The sequence below is a fragment of the Erpetoichthys calabaricus genome, chromosome 3 (genome assembly GCF_900747795.2).
Source record: "Erpetoichthys calabaricus chromosome 3, fErpCal1.3, whole genome shotgun sequence".
Taxonomy (NCBI): Eukaryota; Metazoa; Chordata; class Cladistia; order Polypteriformes; family Polypteridae; genus Erpetoichthys; species Erpetoichthys calabaricus.
The window spans coordinates 9760498-9773409 of NC_041396.2; the positions used below are offsets into that span (position 1 = coordinate 9760498).

A 12912-nucleotide genomic window follows, 5' to 3' on the forward strand; every position below is an offset into this window, starting at 1 on the left:
CGTGGAGGACTTGTGCTTCAAAGACAACAACTTGCAAGTTAACATCAGCAACATAAAAGAGCTGTTGGTGGTCTTCCTACATTCCAAGAAGTCTCTGAGACCAGTCACCATTCAGGGCGGAGGACATGGAAATGGTGCAGAGCTTACAAGTACCAGCAATCCAGACTGGTCTGACAACACAGTGGTGCTGGACGAGAAGGGTCAGAGCAGACTAGACCTCTTGAGGAGACTCTCAGGTCTTCTGATGTGTACAGCAAGCTGCTAGAAATGTTCTACCAGTCCATAGTAGCCAGTGTGGTGTTCTATGCTGTAGCCTCCTGGAGAAGCAACTTGAGCACAAAAGAAGAACAATGCCTGAGCAAACATCTCAAGAAAGCCTGATCCGACACACTGGAAGGGTGTTGTGGAAAAGAGGATGATGGCAAAATTGGATGCCATGAGGAAAGATCCCTTCCAGGGGGCACTCTCTTTAAGCACTTTTAGTCACCAGTTCATTCCACCACCCAGTGGTGCTGGACAAGAAGGGTCAGAGCAGACTGGACCTCCTGAGGAGACTCTCAGGTCTTCTGATGTGTACAGCAAGCTGCTGGAAATGTTCTACCAGTCCATAGTAGCCAGTGTGGTGTTCTATGCTGTAGCCTCCTGGAGAAGCAACTTGAGCACAAAAGAAGAACAATGCCTGAGCAAACATCTCAAGAAAGCCTGATCCGACACACTGGAAGGGTGTTGTGGAAAAGAGGATGATGGCAAAATTGGATGCCATGAGGAAAGATCCCCTCCAGGGGGCACTCTCTTTAAGCACTTTTAGTCACCAGTTCATTCCACCACCCAGTGGTGCTGGACAAGAAGGGTCAGAGCAGACTGGACCTCCTGAGGAGACTCTCAGGTCTTCTGATGTGTACAGCAAGCTGCTGGAAATGTTCTACCAGTCCATAGTAGCCAGTGTGGTGTTCTATGCTGTGGCCTCCTGGAGAAGCAACCTGAGCACAAAAGAAGAACAATGCCTGAGCAAACATCTCAAGAAAGCCTGATCCGACACACTGGAAGGGTGTTGTGGAAAAGAGGATGATGGCAAAATTGAATGCCATGAGGAAAGATCCCCTCCAGGGGGCACTCTCTTTAAGCACTTTTAGTCACCAGCTCATTCCACCACCCAGTGCTAAGAAGCGCCTCTGGGGGGTCTTTTCTGACTTCTGTTATCAGGCAATTCAGTGCTTCCACCAGATGTACTCGTTAAGTTGATTTTTATTGATTGATTGATTAATTGATTGATGGATTGCCTGTATTACTTGTCCTATGAAACTGTATTCTTGTTTGTTGTGTTTCTTCTGCTGTATGAATTTGAATTTCCCCATGGGATTAATAAAGTTTTATCTAGTAGTCTAATCTTTCTAATCCTTACCTAAGGAGTTTATACACAGCCTAATCCACCTTTATTCGGCTCATATTTATTTGGTTTGTCTTTCTCCTGCTTTACATCTGACTTGTGATAATTAGTGCAGTGGGATGTAACAATAACACATGGCGTTGCTTTTAGGAGTGTTAAGGTGTCACATCACTCCGCTTAATCAAAGGTCCAGTACAACATTAAAGAGGTCTGAGGTTACTAAGTGTGTCAATACGGGACAGCGCAGAACAGTCGGGGGGCGCGCATCTCGAGGGTCTGCCTGAGCATGCGCATGTCGGTCCATCACCGAACGTTACTGCAGACGGACCAATGACTAAAGGATTTGATTTATTTTTCGCTAGTTATGTCATAAGCCTCCCCAAACTTCAGTAGCACAAAACAAAGAGACAGGAAACAACATTAGACGGGACGTCCGTCCTTTCACTGGGTACGCTCGCTCCTATTATTCGGATCAAACTCACGTGCATATGTTAAGGATGTAAAAAACAAAAAAGAAAAAAAAAACTGAACTCCGTTAAAAAAATAAAGATAAATACATAAATAATAAGCGCACATATATAGGGAGAACACAGGCGGTAACCGGGCTATGAGTCAGACCACTCCACCCGGGACAAAGCCTGATCAGTCACTTGAGTTAACCGGTGAAGTATAAAGTTCTTATTCATTGAAACGAGTAAACTATCCATCCATCCATTTTCCAACCCGCTGAATCCGAACACAGGGTCACGGGGGTCTGCTGGAGCCAATCCCAGCCAAGCCAACACAGGGCACAAGGCAGGGAACCAATCCTGGGCAGGGTGCCAACCCACCGCAGGACACACACAAACACACCCACACACCAAGCACACACTAGGGCCAATTTAGAATCGCCAATCCACCTAACCTGCATGTCTTTGGACTGTGGGAGGAAACCGGAGCGCCCGGAGGAAACCCACGCAGACACGGGGAGAACATGCAAACTCCACGCAGGGAGGACCCGGGAAGCGAACCCAGGTCCCCCAACTGCGAGGCAGCAGCGCTACCCACTGCCCCACCGTGCCGCCCGAGTAAACTATGTTTTAAACATAATAACTGTTCATTATTGCATATTGATAATTGCTGTCATCATTACAAGTAGCGTTTACTAAATCTTTCCAATTGTCTTCCTCTGTTCATTGTCCTGTCATCGCGATAATTTTTACTGATCATTTTATTTCGATTGTTTTATCCGAATGCGTATGTTTAATGTGATATGCATTATCATATCAGCGTGCCGTGCTTGTAAATGGGAAGTTCAGTCGTTAATACTTGAAGAAGTAGGGTCACAAAAATGAAGTCCCATTATGGGACTGACTGGTCGAAAACAACGCCATGTGAAATGTAAACGAGACGCACTAAAATAAAATGAGACGCAAGGGGGAGCCACCGGACTGCTTCATCAATTGGACCGCCGAGAGAGACTCGCGCTGCAGATCGTAACGTGAGCACAGAATAAACAAACCCACCGAAAATAGAAGGCTTCTAGGAAACGATTTGTATTTTCAGCCGCCTAGAAAACTTTCCATAGCCACCCACGTCCACCCATAAACTCCTGTCAAAGCGCGCAATGACAACCTGCAGGGAAAACGGCGGCATGCGGCCAAACGGCACCGGACTTGTGTCTTTATTAATAAGACAGCTGGGCTGGTTAGGATCACGCTCTTTCTTTCTTTCTTTCTTTCTTTCTTTCTTTCTTTCTTTCTTTCTTTCTTTCTTTCGAATATTGAAGGCTTTATTTACTTCGAGCATTGATTATCATGAAAGGCACTATATAACAATTTCTTTTTTTCTTTCTAAAGTTGAATGTTTTCTAATTTACTTTGAGTATTGCTTATCATGAAAGGCTCTATACAACAATTCCTTACTATCTTTTTTGTTTCATTTAAAACCTGAATATTTTATTATTTGGTGGCATGGTGGTGCAGTGGGTAGCGGTGCTGCCTTGCAGTTAGGAGACCCGTTTGGGTTCGCTTCCCGGGTCCTCCCTGCGTGGAGTTTGCATGTTCTCCCCGTGTCTGCATGGGTTTCCTCCCACAGTCCAAAGACATGCAGGTTAGGTGGATTGGTGATTCTAAATTGGCCCTAGTGTGTGCTGGGTGTGTTTGTGTGTGTCCTGCGGTGGGTTGGCACCCTGCCCGGGATTGGTTCCCTGCCTTGTGCCCTGTGTTGGCTGGGATTGGCTCCAGCAGACCCCCGTGTGTTCGGATTCAGCGGGTTGGAAAATGGATGGATGGATGTTTTATTATTTACTTTGAGTATTGCTTATTATGAAAGACATTACAGTATATTACAACTTTCTTTCTTTTTTCAGGTCTTCCTGGGTAAGACTCTACAAGCTGTGCACATTTGGATTTGGACAGTTGATCCCATTCATCCAAGCAGATCCTCTCAAGCTCTGTTAGATTTGATTGAAAGCGTCAGTAAACTGCCATCTTCAGGTCTCTCTCCACTCGTGGGCTTTGTCTGGACCACTCAAAGATGCTTCGAGACTTCTCCCGAAGCCCCTCCAGCACTGTGTTAGCTGTTTGCTTTGGGTTATTGAACCGTGCTGTGCGTCTGACGTGCTGTGCACTCTATTTTCTTTATTATTTGTTTGCATCCATCCTTCTCTCAATCATAGGCCCCGGGGCAAAGTAATGTGCTGGGCCCGTTTTAATAGCAAAGCATCGTGGGCCCTCCCAATGCTCCCCCTGGCCAGTGCCCATACAATAAGATGACTCTACACTAATAAATGCGAGTGGACATGGGTATTGCATTTTAATGCAAGGCCCTAATCAGGGGTTAGATTTTAGGGTGGGCCTGTGTAGCAATGGGTGTTGTAGTTTTTAGTAGGATACCCTGTCGGGTCCTTGAGTGAGGCCCTTAACCTGCAGTTGCTCCATCCTGGGTATGACGTTAACCTGTGTCCTGCCCTGCAAGCAGCTCCTCCAACTTACAGGGAGCACTTGAGGGTTGGTGGTAGGACTGGCACTCCAGCCACTGTAGCAATGCGGTGCTGAGGTCGGGTACTAATTTGGGATCCTGAGGTGGTTTGTCATGTGGTGGCTGCAGCAATGCGCCATATCGGTGCCTACTCCCAACCTCTTCTTCTTCTTCTATAAGGACACTTTTGAAAAATGACTGGTACATTCACATAACTTAACTATTAGGAGCATACATAAGTTGAGCAAAAATGATCAAGGCAATCAAACGTTCTGGTGCCATGGCGGACACACAAACACAAAATCAGTCCCTACTCGTCCTGTAAAGAGTTGTGCCAGATGGAGGCATTGGGGCTTTAGATGGAACTGGTCGATGATTACGTCTTGATCTGGATTTTCAGCAAGACTGTGTTCAAATGATAAGATAGTCAAGCTGATCTGATTTATGGATGAGAAATTCTACTTGGAAGTGTGACCTTTTACTCACAACAAAGCATTAACATTGGAGAAAATGTCCACAGGGGAAATGTCAAGCACCTCCAAAAGAGATCACCATTTTTGCTGTCCTTGTTTCCACTTTTTCTGTTAATTTGTGTTCTGCATCCCGGATATTTATTCTAGTTAGCTAAATGAGGCTTTTTGAAAGACCCTGATATTTCTGTTTGTTTTGCCATATCAGAAATAATCTCTCAAAATAAGAAACTATGGCTTGGTGTTTGTTGAAAACACTCAAATTCACAATTTAAGGTTCTCTTAACTCTCTAATAGGGCAGAGTAGTGGCTCTGAGGCTGGGGATCTGCGCCACTTGCCACTTTGAATCACGTAAATGTCAGAAGGGACTCTTTGTGAATTTCCCATTGGGATTAATAAAGTATCTATCTATCTATCTATCTATCTATCTATCTATCTATCTATCTATCTATCTATCTATCTATCTATCTATCTATCTATCTATCTATCTATCTATCTATCTATCTATCTATCTATCTATCTATCTATCTATCTATCTATCTATCTATCCTACTGATTATCCACTATAAAATACTGAATGTTAAAATAACAGAATACAACACTAGTCAGTCTTAAGAAAGAATTTAAATACAAATAAGCCCAAAGTTCATTTATACTGTCAAAGATGACTTTGCTTCAAGCTTCCATTCATGGCGTCCATATGAGATAAAAATGCCTTCCTCATTCTACTTTAATGCAGGAAAAAAAGGACAATTGGAGAGTCCATCTACCGGGGGTGTAGTGTTGCTGGAGACCACCTTCTTGTTGTACTTATTCAGGTAAGTCTGTGGAAATAAAAAAGAGAGTCGAGTTGTTCCAAAATTCAAAAGCATAAAATTGACATTAAAGCAATGTTATCTTCTTCTTCTTCTATCGGCTGCTCCTGTTAGGGGTTGCCACAGCGGATCATCTTCTTCCATATCTTTCTGTCCTCTGCATCTTGGTCTGTTACACCCATCACCTGCATGTCCTCTCTCACCACATCCATAAACCTTCTCTTAGGCCTTCCTCTTTTCCTCTTCCCTTGCAGCTCTATCCTTAGCACCCTTCTCCCAATATACCCAGCATCTCTCCTCTGCACATGTCCAAACCAACACAATCTCGCCTCTCTGACTTTGTCTCCCAATCGTCCAACTTGAGCTGACCCTCTAATGTCCTCATTTCTAATCCTGTCCATCCTCGTCACACCCAATGCAAACCTTAGCATCTTTAACTGTGCCACCTCCAGCTCTGTCTCCTGTGCCACCGTCTTCAGCCCATATAACATAGCTGGTCTCATTACCGTCCTGTAGACCTTCCCTTTCACTCTTGCTGATACCCATCTGTCACAAATCACTCCTGACACTCTTCTCCACCCATTCCACCCTGCCTGCACTCTCTTCTTCACTTCTCTTCCACAATCCCCATTACTCTGTTCTGTTGATCCCAAGTATTTAAACTCATCCACCTTCGCCAGCTCTACTCGGTGCATCCTCACCATTCCACTGACCTCCCTCTCATTCACACACATGTATTCTGTCTTGTTCCAACTGATCTTCATTCCTCTCCTCTCATATCTCCACCTCTCCAGGGTCTCCTCAACCTGCTCCCTACTATCGGTACAGATCTCATTGTCATCAGCAAACATCATAGTCCATGGGGACTCCTGTCTAATCTCGTCTGTCAACCTGTCCATCACCACTGCAAAAAAGAAAGGGCTCAGAGCCGATCCCTGATGTAATCCCATTTCTGTCACTCCTACCACAGACCTCACCACAGTCACACTTCCCTCGTACATATCCTGTACACTCTGCCACTCCCGACTTCCTCATACAATACCACAGCTCCTCTCGAGGCACCCTGTCATATGCTGGTCTCCCTAATAAATCTCTTTATAAGCTTCAGTTAGTCCAGAATTCTGCAGCACGCATCATTACTAGAACCTCATCTATTCACCATATTACTCCGGTCTTGCAGCAGCTTCATTGGCTTCCGATTAAGTTTCGAACTGATTTTAAGATTCTGCTATCAACATTTAAGGCCATTCATAACCTTGCCCCTCCATATCTGTCTGACCTTCTTCATGTTACCTTTCCCTCCCGTAACCTTAGATCCTCTTCCTCCATCTATCTGACCACCCCTCTCGCCCATGGGGAGCGGAGCATTCAGCCGTTCTGCTCCCAAGCTCTGGAATTCATTACCTACCGAGCTCAGAAACATCAAATCATATCTATCCATCCATCCATCCATTTTCCAACCCGCTGAATCCGAACACAGGGTCACGGGGGTCTGCTGGAGCCAATCCCAGCCAACACAGGGCACAAGGCAGGAACCAATCCCGGGCAGGGTGCCAACCCACCACAGGGCACACACAAACACACCAAGCATACACTAGGGCCAATTTAGAATCACCAATCCACCTAACCTGCATGTCTTTGGACTGTGGGAGGAAACCGGAGCGCCCGGAGGAAACCCACGCAGACACGGGGAGAACATGCAAACTCCACGCAGGGAGGACCCGGGAAGCGAACCCAAGTCCCCAGGTCCCCCAATTGCGAGGCAGCAGCGCTACCCACTGCGCCACCGTGTCGCCCTCAAATCATATTCATTCTTCAAATGTAAACTTAAAATGCATCTGTTCAAAGTGGCTTTTTCTTTTTCTTTATGATTACAGTCGTTTTGTTTGGTTTTAATTTTTAGATTTTCTGACGTTTTAAGTTGATTTTTAAGTCTTTTATTTATTTATTTGTTGTTTGTTCGGTGTCCTTGAGTTCTCTGAAAGGCGCATTGTATAAATAAAATGTATTAGATAGATAGATAGATAGATAGATAGATAGATAGATAGATAGATAGATAGATACTTTATTAATCCCAATGGGAAATTCACAAATTTTGTTATTATTATTATTATTATTATTTCACACTGTTGCAGTGTGGCGCGGATGTGTCACCATCTGCACTCAGGTCCCAATACGGGTGGCTCGTCGTGTGGTTGGTGCACAATTGCGCATGCTCCCAACCTATCCGAACTCGTCATCCACGCTCAACTACCTGTCAAGGGTAAATCTGACCCCAATTTTCCCCTCCTATAGACACAGTACAGAGACCTTTAACCAATAAACACATATTTAATAAGTATAGCATACTAAATAAATCAAACTATATGAACATTAAACAAACATTCAACAAAATCGAACCTTCCTGAAGCTTTTACTACCCCCATACAGTCAAAATAAACTCGTCAATCAGCCGTCAGCTTTTAAACTCCGCAGTTCGTGCGCACGCGTATATAAAAAGCTGCGCAAGCCGACCAAAGGCTGAGAAACACTCACCTGTTTCGCTGTAACTTAAATGTCGCTATTAAAATAAAAAATGGGTACTTGTGTACTAAACGGATGGCACAGATGGCTAGTACCCTTTTCTATTATCGTGGCGCAAATGGTATTTTCGTTTTTTTTATCATTAGGTACTCAAAGGAGACATTAACATTAGACACCTATAGGCAACTATGCTCCACCCCCACTAACTTTAAGGTCAGTATTTGTGGTTGGGTTAGGTCAGTGTAATAATTTAAACTCCAAAAATTAAGCAACCGGGGCGCCTCCCTCACGGAGCCCAACACTAAAGTGGGTAGGAACTGCCGTCCGTTTAGTACACAAGTACCAAAAAACATATAAGCAGGAACAATCACGGGCATAGCGGCAAGCGCTACACTGCGGTTTAATAGACAAAAGCCGTCAAGTCGGCAACCACAATTGTGTCACAGCCGTGACCGAAGGCAGTACATCTGAATGCAGAGAAGACATCCCTGTAAATGGCCGTCTAGTCGGCAGAAAAAAAAAAAGAAATCTGGACGGCACTGCAGTGTGACTAATCACAGCGAGGAAATACATTTGTTTGGCCTTTTTCTCCGTGTTCATGCCATTTGCACATTTTCCTCATACCTTGAGCATGAGAAAGGCGCTATATAAATATTATTACGTTAAAAACATTGCAGTTGAGTGACAATCCAATGTCCCGGCTCAGGGAACTGTTTCTGTGAATGTGTGTTCTGCATCCTAGATATTACTTCCATTTAGCTAAACGAGGTTTTTTGAAAAACCTTGATATTTTGTTTTGTATTGCCATGTCATAAATCTTCTCTCGAAACAGGAAAGGATGTCTTGATGCAGTGACGTGCGGTGAGATTCATGGCTGGTGACTCCTTTAGAGTGCATTGGGGGGGGGGGCGAGGGTTAGAGAAAGAAATTGTAGCATAAAATGAGGGTCTTGCAAAATTTATTCAACCTATTCAATCTATTCAACTTTTTCTCTAGCAAGTCAAATTTGCACCTGCTGATATAGCCTTAACACAAAATAAATTGGTAAATAGACATTAAAATTGTTTAAGTTTTACAAAAATATTAAAGAAAAGTAACATAATGTTTTACATAGAGAGCTAACTACAACCAATATATACTATCAGACTATATGAACAAACAGCAATACCTGAGAGAGCAAAAGGAAATAAAAGAAAGGAACTGTAACATAAAACAAGGCTCTTACAAGATTTTCTGGGGGGCTTCTATTGAACTTTTTCTAAAAGAGAGGGGAAACAATAAAAACAAAGAATAAAAATAAAATAATAATCCGACCATCCATTTTCCAACCTGCTGAATCCGAATATAGGGTCACGGGAGCCAACACAGGAATCAATCCCGGGCAGGGCGCCAACCCACCGCAGGACACACACACACAGCACCATTGAGAGTCCTCAATGCACCTAACCTGCATGTCTTTGGACTGTGGGAGAAAACCGGAGCACTCGGAAGAAACCCATGCAGACACGGGGAGAACATGCAAACTCCACACAGGGAGGACCCGGGAAGTGAACCCGGGTCTCCTAACTGCGAGGAAGCAGCGCTACCACTGCACCACCGCGCCGCCCATATCCAACTCATTTATATAAATTAAAAACAGCATTGGACACAGCACTGATCCCTGCTGGACACCACTCTTAACATCACCCAATTCTGATGAGGTTTTTTAGATAGATAGATAGATAGATAGATAGATAGATAGATAGATAGATAGATAGATAGATAGATAGATAGATAGATAGATAGATAGATAGATAGATGAAAGGCACTATATAATAGATAGATAGATAGATAGATAGATAGATAGATAGATAGATAGATAGATAGATAGATAGATAGATAGATAGATAGATAGATAGATGAAAGGCACTATATAATAGATAGATAGATAGATAGATAGATAGATAGATAGATAGATAGATAGATAGATAGATAGATAGATAGATAGATAGACAGATGAAAGGCACTATATAATAGATAGATAGATAGATAGATAGATAGATAGATAGATAGATAGATAGATAGATAGATAGATAGATAGATGTGAAAGGCATTATACAGTTAGATAGATAGATAGATAGATAGATAGATAGATAGATAGATAGATAGATAGATAGATAGATAGATAGATAGATAGATAGATACTTTATTAATCAAAAAGGGAAAATTCACATACTCCAGCAGCAGCATATTGATAAAACACAATATTAAATTATAGAGTGATAAAAGTGCAGAGATAACAGACAATATCTTTGTATAATGTTAACGTTTAACCCCCTGGGTGGAATTGAAGAGTCGCATAGTGTGGGGGGTGAATGATCTCCTCAGTCTGTCGCTGAAGCTGCTCCTCTGTCTGGAGATGATCCTGTTCAGTGGATGCGGTGGATTCTCCATGATTGACAGGACATGAGTACACTGAAAAAAGTATAACATTGATGTTGTTCATTCAACGTAAATTTTCTCTTTCAAACAACTTAAGATTAGTCATTTAGTGTTGTAGTGTGAAATATTTGGTTTCAGATCTCAATCAAAGTAAATAAAAAATGTTTCTACCAACGTAAGTTATGTTGGAAGGAATAAACATAAAAATCCTATTTCAGTTAACCTAATATTTTAGGGTGTCCGTGTGCTGTGTGCGAGGGGCCCTTTGTATATTCTTCCGGTTGAACTTGCCAGCGTGCTGGCTTTCCAGCTGCCAAAAAAGAAGACCACTTTCCTGAGTGGAGTGGACGTGACTATACAGGTCTGGTCATTTTCAGCAGCAGACTTTTATAACCGAGGATTTTTGGTAAGTAACCCTGTTTCTCAACTGCATAAGAACTCGTAATAAAGCATACTTTCAAGAAAACTGTAGAAACATTTAATAATTTTTTGTTGTATATCTCAGATTTACACTGCAAAATGCTTATGTATTTGCACTAGCGTTTTAAATAAATATAAACAGTACAGCACTGGAATGTGTTATGTTCATAATATCTCCAATAGCATAAAACAGGTTACGACCAATAAACTATTTTAAATTGTAACAACTTAAAAAATAGATTCACTTCGGTATAAAACAAGTGAATTGCACCCAATCAACTCTAAATGATTTGCCTCAACTTGAAAATTGTGGGTTCAATAAGATAAAAAGAATTATATTGGTTCAGATTGAAAATATTAAGTGTGAATCACTGCCTTAATTATTTTAAGTTGAATGGAGGTTATACTTTTTTCAGTGTACCCATAAATGCACCCCAATCAAGAGCCTGCAACACATGCTCTCCCAATGATTGGTTCCTACCTAACATTATGTATATATTACATAAAAGTAGTATAACAATTTTGGGGACATGCAAAAAAAAAAAAACACCAATTTGCAAATATAACACGGAATACCAGATTAACCCTGTTGCACTAACTCTGTAATGACCATTACCAATCAGGTTGCACATACAAAGTGATAGATAGATAGATAGATAGATAGATAGATAGATAGATAGATAGATAGATAGATAGATAGATAGATAGATAGATAGATAGATAGATAGATAGATAGATAGATAGATAGATAGATAGATAGATAGATACTTTATTAATCCCAGGGGGAAATTCACATACTCCAGCAGCAAAAAATATTAAATTAAAGAAAATTCAGTAAACCAATGGGATTTGACATACCACTTTGAAACCGAAGGAAAGATAAAATAATAATAAATACCCAATCAGTTACAAAATGTAATGGAAAATTTCAAATACAATGAACCGATTGGCTGGGCCTACGGCCAATCAGGGTGTGTGTTGGCCCAGCCAGGCCCCATCCTTCCCTGTGCAACTGGTCCAAATGTAATCGTGCTAAGTTAAAGTGTATGTGGATATAATTTACAGTACATACACATACTCCTCTCACCTCCGGTATCACTTCACGACACACCTCGCATGATCTTCTCAATTAGTGTATTGTGCACTTCTCCCAGTCACACGACAAAAAAAAGAAAAAGTGGCCCAGGTAGTGAGAGTGTCATGTCAGTAGACGTCACCTCACCTCACTGGCCTCGAGAGCGGCACTTCAGAATGCACTCTGTGGGACTTTCATTCTCTGTCTATAAATCAGGGTCGGTTTCACAATCCCCCCGACTGCAGTCCCGCCCCCGTGCCCACGATAGCGAGTCTGTCTTCATACCGCGGCACCTTCTCGCCCGCGCGGGATTAGCACCTTGTCAGAAGAAGTCAAACATCGTCTGATTCATAAGCGGCGCTCCGCTCGAATGTCAACATCTGCAGCCGTAGCGCGGCGTCTCGCTCACTGAGACGTCCTGGACAAGTGGGGATCGAGACGAATAAACACTCGGCGAGGTGTAAACAGGACGAGGAAAGCTGAGAGAAAAAAGAAAGAAACGAGCGAGGAGTGGGCGGCATGCAGCGGGCACTGGGGAAATGGCGGAGGCGGCTGTCAGCAAACGGAACGCTCACAGTCGGGACGGGACGAACTGACGGAGCATCACTATAACGAGGACGTGATATGGCAGTCAAACTGTATCAGTACTGCTACACGTGGAGAGCACTTTGAGTAGTAAGAAAAGCGCTATATAAATGTAAAGAATTATTATTATTAATTATTATTATAAAGCGCCTCATCCAGCTGACCGCGTACGTCACGCGTCGTGCTCTTTGCGTAACTTTAGTTTGGATCCTCCTGACCTGACCCTGAAGTAAAGAACTGCCATGTAACTCCCT

General features: G+C 42.7%; 2 protein-coding genes across 2 annotated transcripts in view; both read right to left on the reverse strand.

Moving 5' to 3' along the window:
- Nucleotides 1–6599, reverse strand: part of LOC127527026 (uncharacterized) — a 140621-nt gene extending 134022 nt beyond the window's left edge. Inside the window, exon 1 of the mRNA XM_051924500.1 lies at nucleotides 6058–6599. Within this exon, the coding sequence (XP_051780460.1) occupies nucleotides 6058–6584 (527 nt within the window). The 5' untranslated portion in view covers nucleotides 6585–6599. The remainder of the gene's footprint in view (nucleotides 1–6057) is intronic.
- Nucleotides 1–12681, reverse strand: part of LOC114647732 (CMRF35-like molecule 3) — a 53081-nt gene extending 40400 nt beyond the window's left edge. Inside the window, exon 1 of the mRNA XM_051924518.1 lies at nucleotides 12392–12681. The gene's annotated coding sequence lies outside the window, so the exon portion shown is untranslated. The remainder of the gene's footprint in view (nucleotides 1–12391) is intronic.
- Nucleotides 12682–12912: the final 231 nt, after the last annotated feature.